General features: G+C 43.2%; 1 protein-coding gene across 1 annotated transcript in view; it reads left to right on the top strand.

Annotated features, from left to right (window-relative positions):
- Positions 1–13,945, top strand: part of SLC1A3 (solute carrier family 1 member 3) — a 41,333-nt gene that overhangs the window by 784 nt on the left and 26,604 nt on the right. Inside the window, exons 2-3 of the mRNA XM_075268040.1 lie at positions 2,135–2,400; positions 4,448–4,585. Of these exons, the coding sequence (XP_075124141.1) occupies positions 2,220–2,400; positions 4,448–4,585 (319 nt within the window). The 5' untranslated portion in view covers positions 2,135–2,219. The remainder of the gene's footprint in view (positions 1–2,134; positions 2,401–4,447; positions 4,586–13,945) is intronic.

The raw sequence follows: 13,945 nt of genomic DNA, 5'->3' as shown, positions 1-13,945 counted from the left end.
CATAACATGAAAATTCTGCGGAATGTTCTATATCGAATATCATGAGTTGGATTAGATGGTCAGCTCCTGTGGTCCAAGGCTGGATCCAGCTAACGCGCATTTTCTTAGTTTTTCACGATTTTTTCACGACGTTTACAGTTTTTGTTAGTTTTTCACGATTTTTTCATGATGTTTACAGTTTTTGTTAGTTTTTCACAATTTCTTTACAGAATTTTTTGCTTTACTATGCGCAACGCAATGGACGACGTATCCGTCCGCCATGCACCGTGTGACAGAACAGTGTCAGATGTTTAGACGTAGCAGAGAGGAGTTTGTTATCCAACGTGCTTGAGTGACAAATTCCGCTCTGCTACATCTGCCTTTGTTTTCAGCTTGGAAGCCAAAAACTTGCAAGATAAATAAATAAGTGCCCCCCTCCCCGAATGTTCATTCATCAGTCGCTTAACAGAATCAAAGAGCTGCACGCATTCCATCACAGTTTGCTCGAAATCTGCTGCTAAATCTCAAACAATCCGCTCTCTGTTACCCCTGAGTGACAGGCAGGGAGCCACAACTTGGCTGATAACACTACTGATGTGGCAGAGCTGAGTATGTTACCTAAGTCTGTGCAGCTAGGTTATAGTGAGAAGATACCTCAGGATCAAGTGACAAACTCGGCTCTGCTACATCACAGAGGCTGCATGCGTTCTGATTCCGGACTCCGGTGACTATTTTTGACTTGGAGCCAAAATATCCTCTTCGTTGCACGTTAGTGGCGTCTAAGGAGATGTAGCAGAGCTGAAGTTGTTCTAACTCGGTATGCAATATAATGTTAGATAATGACGCACGGGTTTTCTACTGCACAACTCAGAGCGCTGTGAGGACGTACAAAGGGTTAAATGACAAATTCAGCTCTGCTACCTCTGAGCAGATAATATTAACTTTTTGGGACAGTGTCAGGTTGGATTGTGATAAGATAAGAACTCCCTGATGTATTGTATGTTTTCCTGCTATCCGGTGTAAGATCACTGATAACACCAGCGCCCAATGACAAACTCATGGAATAAAGTCATGTTGTAGGTGACTGGGCATGCTGGGAGTTGTAGTTGTACAATGGCTGGAGGACCGAAGGCTGCGGATACTGCGACAACATGAGGCTAGAAATCTATAGAAGGATGGAATCTTCTAAAGCAACAGTTTCAATAATCTATCTCCTATCTATCTATCTATCTATCTATCTATCTATCTATCTATCTATCTATCTATCTATCTATCCATCCATCTATCCTTCTATCTATCTATCTATCTATCTATCTATCTATCTATCCTTCTATCTATCCATCCATCCATCATCTATCTATCCATCTATCCTTCTATCTATCTCCTATCTATCTATCTATCTATCTATCTATCTGTCCATCTATCCTTCTATCTATCTATCTATCTATCTATCTATCTCCTATCTATCTATCTATCTATCTATCTATCTATCTATCTATCTCCTCTCTATCTATCTCCTATCTATCTATCTATCTATCTATCTATCTATCTATCTATCTCCTATCTATCTATCTATCTATCTATCTATCTATCTATCTATCTATCTCCTATCTATCTATATATCTATCTATCTCCTATCTATCTATCTCCTATCTATCTATCTATCTCCTATCTATCTATCTATCTCCTATCTATCTATCTATCTATCTATCTATCTATCTATCTCCTATCTATCTATCTCCTATCTATCTATCATCTATCTATCTATCTATCTATCTATCTCCTATCTATCTATCTATCTATCTATCTATCTATATATCATCTATCTATCTATCTATCTATCTCCTATCTATCTATCTATCTATCTATCTATCTATCTATCTATCTATCTCCTATCTATCTATCTATCTATCTATCTATCTATATATCATCTATCTATCTATCTATCTCCTATCTATCTATCTATCTATCTATCTATCTATCTATCCATCTATCTATCTCATATCTATCTATCTATCTATCTATCTACCGTTCTATCTTGTCCCCTCTTTATCACATAGAGGATCCCTTCCTGCGGTGTATGGTAGTGTTACCTGGCCGGCCTCTGATTTGTGCCCGGATACCTATAAAAGCGTATTCACATCTTGTGTTACAGCTCTACTTGCCGGCCTTTGATCATCTGCTGGAATTTCCAGTGGCCATTATACTGGGCGGAGAGGCGTCTATAACCAGCAGCGCAGATGACTAAAAGCAACGGAGAAGACCCCAGATCTGGGAACAGGATGGAGCGCTTCCAGCAAGGTGTGCGCCAACGCTCCATGATGGCCAAGAAGAAGATGCAGAACCTGACAAAGGATGATGTCAAGAGTTTCCTCCTGAGGAACGGCTTTGTCCTCTTCACCATCATTGCTGTCATTGTTGGTGAGTAGGGGGCTCCAATGTGTACAAGATCTCTGCTTGCTGTGACTGAGAAGACTCTGGTGTCCATACAGAGACAGTAACCCTGTACATAGCTAGTCCTGCTCTCAGATGATACATTGTATCCAGTCTAGACAATGCTCTGTGATCGCCACAGCCTAGACTCATAACATTGTAGCAAGCTAACAGAGAGATTCGTGCAGCTGTTACATTGTATTCAATCTAGACAATGCTCTGTGAGCTCAACAACCTGGACCACACACTGATACATTGTATCCAGTCTAGACAATGCTCTGTGAGCTCAACAGCCTGGACTGATAACATTGTAGCAAGCTAACAGAGAGATTCCTGCAGCTGTTACATTGTATTCAGTCTAGCCAATGCTCTGTGAGCTCAACAACCTAGACTACACACTGATACATTGTATCCAGTCTAGACAATGCTCTGTGACCTCATCAGCCTGGACTGATACATTGTAGCAAACTAGCAGAGAAATTCATGCAGCTGCTGCTGATGTATCCAGTCTAGATAATGCTCTGTGAGCTCAACAGCATGGACTCCAGACTGATACATTGTAGCAAACTAGCAGAGAGCTTTGTGCAAGTGCTGCTGCTGATGTGTTGAGTTCACAGAGAATTTTCCATCAGATTCCATGCCGATCTGTAGCAGGTTCGCAGTTTGCTATGTAAGTCATGTGACTTTCTCGTAACACACGCTATTGGTTGTTTCCTCATATTATGATATTTTGTGTCGGTTTTGATTGGTTGAGGTCAGGAGGCGGAGCTAAGACTGTTTTATGTATGCAAGTATGAAAAAAAATCATTGAAAGAGAGAAAAAAACCTCATTCACTAGAAAATACATGAATGGCTATTTGTCATTACATCAAGTCTTATACACCAGTCACATCCAAAGCTGCATTCAACATCCTTCTGCTTTCTTGTCCGTTCACAAGTTGCATGCCCTCATCTATGTATGTACTTGCTAATTCAACAAGGGGAGAGGGACATGTGTCATGGCAAAATTTTGAAGGCTGCTCTGGATGTGAATGGAGTATGGTTTAAAGTGTAAATGGTGTTATATATCAAAATGAGGGTAGATTTGGAAGGTCATAGGGTATGGGTGGGACTACGTTTTGGTTTAGATATGGGTATGTATTTCCTTATCACCTCACAACCCCAGACCCTGAGGAGGACCATAGAGGCCCATCAGTCCGATATGAGGAGACCTGAGCTATATAGGACACATGGGCCCTGTAATAGAGCTTACAAGTATCGGTGCCCCGGGGCTTCATGTTACATACGTGTCCCGTAGATTCATTGCTAAAATAACTGAAGCCCCCTGGGAAAAAGTGAGATCCCCCAACTCATCTCTGATATCCTGCCCCCCCAGAACTTTTTAGATTAAAAGAGACCCTTCACCATCTTCAGTTCTTTGCATCCTCTCATAGGCTCAGTTCTTCTGATTCTGGCACAGTTGGAATTTTTTCTCTAGCCCTCACCATTCCAGAGCAATCGCTGTTGTTATTTTCAGCACCCGGTATGTAATCTGGGTAGTCTGGGACCCGCCCATCTAACAGTAGGAAGTCTAATTACCATATCAGGTGCTGTAAATAATCATCAATTGCTCAGGAATGGAAGGGGCTAGAGAAAAAATTCCAACTGTGCCGGAATCAGTGGAGTGGGGCCTATTGAAGGATGCATATATTTGGAATTGGTGGAGGTTTCCTTTAAGTTCACACATTGCAGCGTTGTTGCACAAATTTCTTCAGATAAATGAAACAACAAATCTGCCACATATGGATAGACCATTTCAGTACCAAACCAAACTATGCAGGACGGTGCATGGGAGGACTCTGTAGTCATCTGAACTGGTGCCATGTAATAGTGCATGTCACCTGCCCCGAAATTCTGTGGCTGCAGCTTTATCACCCGGGGCTTTCAAACAGCTCCTCATATCTCAGCATCCATGACCCTGCAATATAATTCTGGGTTACAGAACCAAAGATACGCCCTACTCTGTCTTCATTGTGACTCTGCTTATTCTTTACAGGTATCATCCTGGGATTTTCTGTCCGGTCGTATAACATGACCTTCCGGGAGATCAAGTACTTCTCCTTTCCTGGAGAGCTGCTGATGAGAATGCTCCAGATGCTCGTCCTCCCTCTCATCGTATCCAGTTTGGTTACAGGTAAGAACAACAATAACGTCCATCTTGCTAATACTCTTGCTTGCTTCCAGAAACAGCGCCACTCCATCCCAATGGTTGCGTCTGGTATTGCAGCTGCAATGAAGAAAATTAGGTTGAGTTGCACTACCACACACCAACTGTGGGCAGGGGTGGTGCAGACATGCTTTTTCATTTTGTACAATCCCCATTCCACATGACATTGCTTTGCATTTTTTATTAAATTGATTTTATAATTTCAATGCTTGAACTATGAAATTCACCCAAAGCATATAACCGGTTTTGTATCTACAATAACAAATGAACCAACAATCTTACAAATATTGAGTCAAAATCTCCCACCGTTTGGTGTATACAAAACCCGTGCACTATGTAATGCAGCTGCTGATCCTTGTAGTCTGATATTACAGTCGTATATGACTTCTCTGCCTCTTCCTATATCTTGTGCTTTCCAAAGATAATTGTGATCAGTGCAGCTCATATCACATTAGATGAGATCTCCAGACATATTTATATTCTCAAAACTTGGAGTGAGAGAGAGGGTGAGATTTAGTCAAATTAGCTACAGCCTGGACTGGGGGTGAGAGATACAGTCATACAGGTTACAGTACCGAGTAAAAACATAGAGAAAGAGATATATAGTCATATAGGCTACAGCAAGGAGAGTGGGTGAGAGATACAGTCATACAGGTTACAGTACCGAGTAAAGACATAGAGAAAGAGATATATAGTCATATAGGCTACAGCAAGGACAGGGGGTGAGAGATATAGTCATACAGGATACAGTACCGAGTGGACAGTGGGGAGAGATATAGTTATATAGGCTACAGCATGGACAGCGAGAGAGAGATACAGTCATACAGGCTACAGTACCAAGTAAGGACAGTGGGGAGAGATATAGTCATATAGGCTACAGTACTAAGTGAGGACACGGAGAGAGATATAGTCATACAGACTACAACACTGAGTAAAGAGAAGGGGGGAGAGAGATAGCCATACAGTCTACTGCACTGAGTGAGGACAGGGAGAGAGATATAGTCATACAGGCTATAGTACCGAGTAAGGACATGGAGAGAGAAATATAAAGTCATATAGGCTGCAGCAAGGACAGGGGGTGAGAGATATAGTCATACAAGCTACAGTACCAAGTAAGGACAGTGGGGAGAGATATAGTCATATAGGCTACAGCACCAAGTGAGAACAAGGAGAAAGATATAGTTATACAGACTAGAGCACCGAGTGAAGAGAAGGGAGAGAGAGATAGCCATACAGGCTACTGCACCGAGTGCGAACAGGGAGAGAGATATAGTCATATAGGCTACTGCACTGAGTGAGGACAAGTGGAGAAAGATATAGTCATACAGGCTACTGCACCAAGTGCAGACAGGGAGAGAGATATAGTAATACAGGCTACTGCACCGAGTGAGGACAAGTGGAGAGAGATATAGTCATACAGGCTACTGCACCGAGTGCGAACAGGGAGAAAGATATAGTCATACAGGCTACTGCACTGAGTGAGGACAAGTGGAGAAAGATATAGTCATACAGGCTACTGCACCGAGTGCAGACAGGGAGAGAGATATAGTCATACAGGCTACTGCACCGAGTGAGAACAAGTGGAAAGAGATATAATCATACAGGCTACTGCACTGAGTGAGGACAGGGAGAGAGATAGTCATACAGGCTATAGTACCGAGTGCGGACAGGGAGAGAGATATAGTCATACAGGCTACTGCACCGAGTGAGGACAAGTGGATAGAGATATAGTCATACAAGGTACTGCACCGAGTGAGGACAAGTGGAGAGAGATATAGTCATATAGGCTACTGCACCGAGTGACAACAAGTGGAAAGAGATATAACCATACAGGATACACCCAAACTGTGTGGGATCTGGATGTCATATCTTGTGGATAGGTCATCAGAATGAAAACTCCATCTGGACTCATAAGCAAATACAGTCCTCAGAACCGCCCCACTAACAAACACAGACCCCAGATGAGACCCTTCGAACAAATACAGACCTGATACTAGACCCCTAGTAAATCTAGACCCCAGAGCAACCCTCTAAATAAATGCAGACGTCAGACTAGCCCCTTCAGTAAATACAGACCAACCCACTAAGTAAATATAGACACCCCCCCCCACCGGTCAAGTATTGTTGGCCATACTGGAAAGAAGTTGCAACCCACGAGAAAACCCTTCTAATATCACAACCTCATCAATCTTCTAATCCAAGAGGTGAATTACCGAGATTCGTAACAAAACCCCTGACCTCTGATCTTACGTCACCTCATTATGGGGGGCTTAGCCAGCTGTAAAGCCATGACCTCCGCATTGATAGGCCTTCAGCAATGAACCCTGGTTGATCCAGAGAAGAAAGCTGAATGGCGGCCTCATAACCGGAGATGGCGGTGACTCACTCAGGAATGTCCATTGTCTCCATCTTATTCTCAAGGTTTATTGCACCACAAAGATGTGGCCGTGTGAATTCTTCTATACCATCCGGAGCACAAGGACAGAGGAGAAAAGCGCGGATCACCCGCACACTCGCTGCCCGCCAACAATGGCCAGGACCATTGATCATGTTCTAATCACTCCAAAGGAAAAAGGGCGAAAAAGTGACTTCAAAGACCGGAGAACCATCAGTCAGATGTTATAGATGTCCTCACCCAACTAACAGACCCTGGTGCAGACACTAAAAGGGGCTTGTCTGTATAGGGGCGGCCATATTGGAGACACACACTTCCTTCCTGTATTGTCTGTATAGAGGCGGCCATATTGTAGACACACACTTCCTTCCTGTATTGTCTGTATAGGGGCGGCCATATTGGAGACACACACTTCCTTCCTGTATTGTCTGTATAGAGGCGGCCGTATTGTAGACACACACTTCCTTCCTGTATTGTCTGTATAGGGGCGGCCATATTAGATACACACACTTCCTTCCTGTATTGTCTGTATTGGGGCGGCCATATTAGATACACACACTTCCTTCCTGTATTGTCTGTATAGGGGGGGCCATATTGTAGACACACACTTCCTTCCTGTATTGTCTGTATAGGGCGGCCATATTGTAGACGCACACTTCCTTCCTGTATTGTCTGTATAGGGGCGGCCATATTAGATACACACACTTCCTTCCTGTATTGTCTGTATTGGGGCGGCCATATTGTAGACACACACTTCCTTCCTGTATTGTCTGTATAGTGGTGGCCATATTGTAGTCACACACTTCCTTCCTGTATTGTCTGTATAGAGGCGGCCATATTGTAGACACACACTTCCTTCCTGTATTGTCTGTATAGAGGCGGCCATATTGTAGACACACACTTCCTTCCTGTATTGTCTGTATAGGGCGGCCATATTGTAGACGCACACTTCCTTCCTGTATTGTCTGTATAAGGGCGGCCATATTAGATACACACACTTCCTTCCTGTATTGTCTGTATTGGGGCGGCCATATTGTAGACACACACTTCCTTCCTGTATTGTCTGTATAGTGGTGGCCATATTGTAGTCACACACTTCCTTCCTGTATTGTCTGTATAGAGACGGCCATATTGTAGACACACACTTCCTTCCTGTATTGTCTGTATAGAGGCGGCCATATTGTAGACACACTTCCTTCCTGTATTATCTGTATAGGGGCGGCCATATTGTAGACACACACTTCCTTCCTGTATTGTCTATGTAGGGGTGGCCATATTGTAGACAAACACTTCCTTCCTGTATTATCTGTATAGGGGCGGCCATATTGTAGACACACACTTCCTTACTGTATTGTCTGTATAGGGGCGGCCATATTGGAGACACACACTTCCTTCCTGTATTGTCTGTATAGGGGTGGCCATATTGTAGACACACACTTCCTTCCTGTATTGTCTGTATAGGGGCGGCCATATTGTAGACACACACTTCCTTCCTGTATTGTCTGTATAGTGGTGGCCATATTGTAGACACACACTTCCTTCCTGTATTGTCTGTATAGTGGTGGCCATATTGTAGTCACACACTTCCTTCCTGTATTGTCTGTATAGAGGCGGCCATATTGTAGACACACACTTCCTTCCTGTATTGTCTGTATAGAGGCGGCCATATTGTAGACACACTTCCTTCCTGTATTGTCTGTATAGGGGCGGCCATATTGTAGACACACACTTCCTTCCTGTATTGTCTGTATAGGGGTGGCCATATTGTAGACACACACTTCCTTCCTGTATTGTCTGTATAGGGGCGGCCATATTGTAGACACACACTTCCTTCCTGTATTGTCTGTATAGGGGTGGCCATATTGTAGACACACACTTCCTTCCTGTATTGTCTGTATAGGGGCGGCCATATTGGAGACACACACTTCCTTCCTGTATTATCTGTATAGGACCGGCCATATTGTAGACACACACTTCCTTCCTGTATTGTCTGTATAGAGGCGGCCATATTGTAGACACACTTCCTTCCTGTATTATCTGTATAGGGGCGGCCATATTGTAGACACACACTTCCTTCCTGTATTATCTGTATAGGGGTGGCCATATTGTAGACAAACACTTCCTTCCTGTATTGTCTGTATAGGACCGGCCATATTGTAGACACACACTTCCTTCCTGTATTATCTGTATAGGGGCTGCCCCGGGGCCACACTAGATATGGGATATTGGTCAGACATTGGATTATAAATATTAATAGGTAATATATTTTCCTCCTATCGGGATATTGTGGTATCTCGAGTCTTGATAATGGTCTAGGAAATATAAGAACATGGTTGCTTTCTTCCAGAAACATCCCAATCCCTTCCTCAATGTCTCTGGTATTGCAATTCAACACCACTGAAGTCAGGCTGAACAGCAATACCACACACAGCCTGTGGACAGGGTGGCGCTATTTTTGGAAAAAAACACTGATTTTTTTTATTTTTTATCCTGTATAACCCCTTGAAAATCTCACAATGACTTAGTTTATATGGTAAGAAGGGCAAACCAGGAAAGTCTAGGTTTAACTCCTCACTGGCCTCATTGCAGTCCTAGGTCTGGGCCCATCTGGGGTCGCATTGTTTGGGTCCGTCTTTGTGTTTCTACAAGTATTACATTACCATAGTAAAATGAATAGATGTACAATGGTAGCGATGTGGGCGGACGCCCACGCCACGCTTTATCTGACATATTTTGATCGTATCGGTTGAGCTGCAATGTCGGGTCTGAGAAGCTGAAAGAGATGTTTGTGGACAATAATAGTCCTCATATTATAGGGGACCTGCCTGTACTCAAGTATTAGGCTGGAGACAACCCACAGACGCTCTCCATACTTCAACCATACCTGCCCCAATCACTTGTAATCTTTGGTGAAAGTGTTCAAATTCCCTGCAGCGCCTCCGCAGGGGAAGTGAAGTATTACATTTCATCCAATGAATTCACTAAACATTAAAGGCATCACCATGAGTCTCTCTTTTGGAGCCTCCTCTGCAGAAACAGTCAAAATTTAGCTTTCAGAATGAAAATGGTGGACACCCAGCGGACCCTATCATAGTCTATGGGGTCTCTATCATTCAGGTTTCTCTAGCGGAGAACCCATGGCTGATGTGAACCTAGCCTTAGAAAAAAATTACGTGAAAATGACAATTTTTTTTTCTTTTTAAACCAAAATTTTATGTTAAATATATTAAAGATTTTTTTTCTTTCTAATCCTACAATGTTTACTCTGACCACTAAACCCAATAATAGACTGCCACTGACGATTAGGAGCTTTCTACGCAGCAGTCACCCTATTTACATCACCTATCTATAGATAACACCACTCAGCCATTATGACATCACTACGGACAATAGATGATGTCACATCTTAACTCCTCCCCCTCCCTACACAGGGACCACTGCCCATTGCTGCCTATGGACATGCCTGTGCTGTAAAGCAAATCACTAAATGCTGTTAAGAGAACAAGGAGCAGCTCAGACAAGATGGCTGCCCCCATAATCATGGACAGAAAATAGAATTTAAAAATTTACAATCGAACAATAAAAACAGATTAGGAAAAAAGTGATAGCATCGTGTAATCCCTATATGATCCCGTTCAGACATGCTATATATTACGGAGTGACTGGGTCGGCGTTCCAGTATGTAACATGATATGGAGACACTAGACAGTCCCACCAGCTGGGATCCATATGTAGCCTTCGCCTGTGTGTGGAGATCCCTGGATTCATTTCAGCATCAGCTGTTCAGCACGTTGCCAAATATGTGACAATGTATACGATGGCGATGATGTTGCGGTAGTAAAATGCATATACCGTATCCAGTATCTAGGACTGACCACTAGGAACCTGCACGAGAATACATTTATCATCCAGAGACGGACAGTAACTTGAATCCGCCGAGCCCAATGCAAAAACCATAACTGGGCCCCACCTACCATGTGCCATTATAATACCGTATTCTGCTTATGCGGCAGCTTACTCAGATACAAGACCCCTGGGGTGACTGTTACCTTTGCAACCTCTATTGCTTGGCCCTTGTAAATACAGTATCTATTATTAGAATCACACAGGGCCCCTGCAGTGTCAACTTTGGTGCGGTAACTTGGTCTATACGGTAGTATTTACTGTATACGGTAGTATTCACTGTATACGGTAGTATTTACTTTTGCGGCAGTGTTTTGCAGGTGGCGGCAGGGTGCAATTGTGCATGGAAGTGTAACTTGTTCACTGTATGTTAGTATTGTATGGCGGTATTTACTTAGGGATTGTATGGCAGTATTATTTATTTAGTCAAAACTGTTCCATAGAGGGCTTGCAATCTATGTTCGCTATCAGTAGGTCTTTGGAGTGTGGGAGGAAACCCAGGCAAACACAAAGAGAACATACAATCTCCTTGCAGATGTTGTTCCCTGCTGGATTCGAACCCAGGACTCCAGGGCTGAGCCATCGAGCTGCCCTATATAGTATACTTTGTTTGCAGTGTATGGTGGTTGCAGCACTGTTATTTTAGTAATTGTGTGCGTAAAAGTAATTTGGTCACCGTATGTTAGTATAGTTGAGCACTGTATGGATGTATTTTCTTTGTGCATTATGTGACACCGTTACTTAGTCACTGTACATTATGTCATCTTTGCAGTGTATGGTGGTGGCAGCACTATGTAGGATTGCTATTTAAATACTTGTTCATTGAAATGCAATTTGGTCACTGTATGTTGGTATAATTGAACACTGTAAGGTAGTATTTATTTAGGCATTATGTGACACCGCTATTTAGACTGTAGTGGGTCATGTATGGTGGTGGCAGCACTGTATAGCATTGCTATATAGTAAATTGTGCAAGGAAATGTTATTTTTATCACTGTATGTTAGCATAATTGAGCACTGTATGGCGGTACTTATTTAGGCATTGTGTGCGATCTGCTTAGACTCTGTGTAGCATGTTATATTTTCAGTAAATGGTGGTGGCAGCTCTGTATAGCATTGCTATTTAGAAAATTGTGCATGGAAATGTTATTTTGGTCAATGTTTGTCAGTATAATTGAGCACTGAATGGCGGTATTTATGCATTGTGTGCGATCTCATTAGGCATTGTATGTTATATTTGCAATGTATGCTGTGGTGGCAGCACTGTATAGCGATGTTATTTAGGTAATTGTGCATGGAAGTTGTATGGCAGTATTATCTTTGTGTATTATGTGGCACTGCTACTTAGATACAGTATAGTATATTTATGTAGCATGAAGGTAGTGGCACAGTATAACTTTGTGTAAGTCTTACATGGTCACTATATGTTGTTATTCTTGAGCACCATATGGCAGTATTTGTGAATTACAGCAATGCAACTTTGGAATTTACAGTATTTTATTGTTCGCTGTATAGCTTATACATACCTGTATACTGCTTTATTAATGAGTTCAATGTAATAGGCACCTGAGCTCCCCCTAGTGGTGGTGGTCAATAGCCAGAATGTATCCATTAAAGGGGTTGTACCATTGGAGACACCTTATCCACATGATCCATAGGACCCAGCCATGGTGTCTGAGCATCATCAGGCCCCTCAGTGTTCAGTAGAACAGGGGCCCCTGGTATCTTCCCTCTGAATGAAGTGCCAGTGCACTTGTAGGACCGACATTCTGTCTATACAGGGGATTTGGAGCTCTGTATCAAGATGGTTAGAACTTTCGACAACATGAACTGCTCCCCAGATTGCCCCCTAGACTAGATATAGCAGCGCTCACAGCCTCACAAAGCAGTTTCTATAATTCCTGGAGAGCAGTGTATTGTGTCATACAATGCCAGGGATACAGGGAGCCCGTTCAGCAGCTGTCGTGGTGCCTGGGTATCTCATGTCTCCTGTACAATAGCCGATTACCTTCTGACTAGGTGAGCTAAATCTCTCCCATACAGTAATATATTACCGCCATGTATGTAAGATGAGTCCTCTGCCCCCACTGTAGGTGTCACTTCAGTGCTGGGATCAGGGAAGAGAGAGGCGGTTGTGTGTAACATAATAGATGAGTGAATGGTATAGAGATTATGGCACCCTGGGAGTAAAGTGTCAGAGATTCCGGCCCCGTCACCGGATAGGAAGGCTCTGCGGGTTCCCAATACACTTTATGTTTCTATTCTCCACCATTGTCATGACTTCTGCTCCTTATCAGTGACCTAAAACATCCAAAAGCAAAGAGCCTGGACACGTTTAATATTATTACAGCCGGGGGTTTGTTACAGTTGTATCCAGCCTAGACAATGCTCTGTGAGTTCAACAGCCTGGACACCAGACTGATACATTGTATTCAGTTTAGATAATGCTCTGTGAGATCAACAGCCTGAACTCTAGACTGATACATTTATTCAGTCTAGATCAGGGGTCCTCAAACTTTTTAAACAGTGGGTCGGAGGCAGAGCAGGTCGCACAGACATCGGGAGCGGTGCCCTCCAATAGGTAAAGTGAAGTGCGCTCCATGGCCTGGCCCGAGCTCCCCAGGAGCTTCATTATAAATGCACGCCTGCCGGTATTGTCGGCGGGGCCAGACAGAAGTGCTTGGCGGGCTGCAGTTTGAGGACCCCTGGTCTAGATAATACTCTGTGAGTGCAACAGCCTGGACACCAGACTGATACATTGTATTTAGTCTAGATAATGCTCTGTGAGCTCTACATCCTGGACTCCACACTGATACATTTGTATCCAGTCTAGACAATGCTCTGTGACCTCAGCAGCCTGGACTACACACTGATACATTGTATCCAGTCTAGACAATGCTCTGTGAGCTCAACAGCCTGGACACCAGACTGATACATTGTATTCAGTCTAGATAATGCTCTGAGCTCAACAGCCCGGACTCCAAACTGATACATTTAACTTTCACTGATACATTGTAACTAGCAAACAT

Source organism: Leptodactylus fuscus, chromosome 1 (genome assembly GCF_031893055.1).
Source record: "Leptodactylus fuscus isolate aLepFus1 chromosome 1, aLepFus1.hap2, whole genome shotgun sequence".
Taxonomy (NCBI): domain Eukaryota; kingdom Metazoa; phylum Chordata; class Amphibia; order Anura; family Leptodactylidae; genus Leptodactylus; species Leptodactylus fuscus.
Note: the sequence above shows the minus strand (reverse complement) of the source record. Positions and strands in the feature narration are given on the sequence as shown.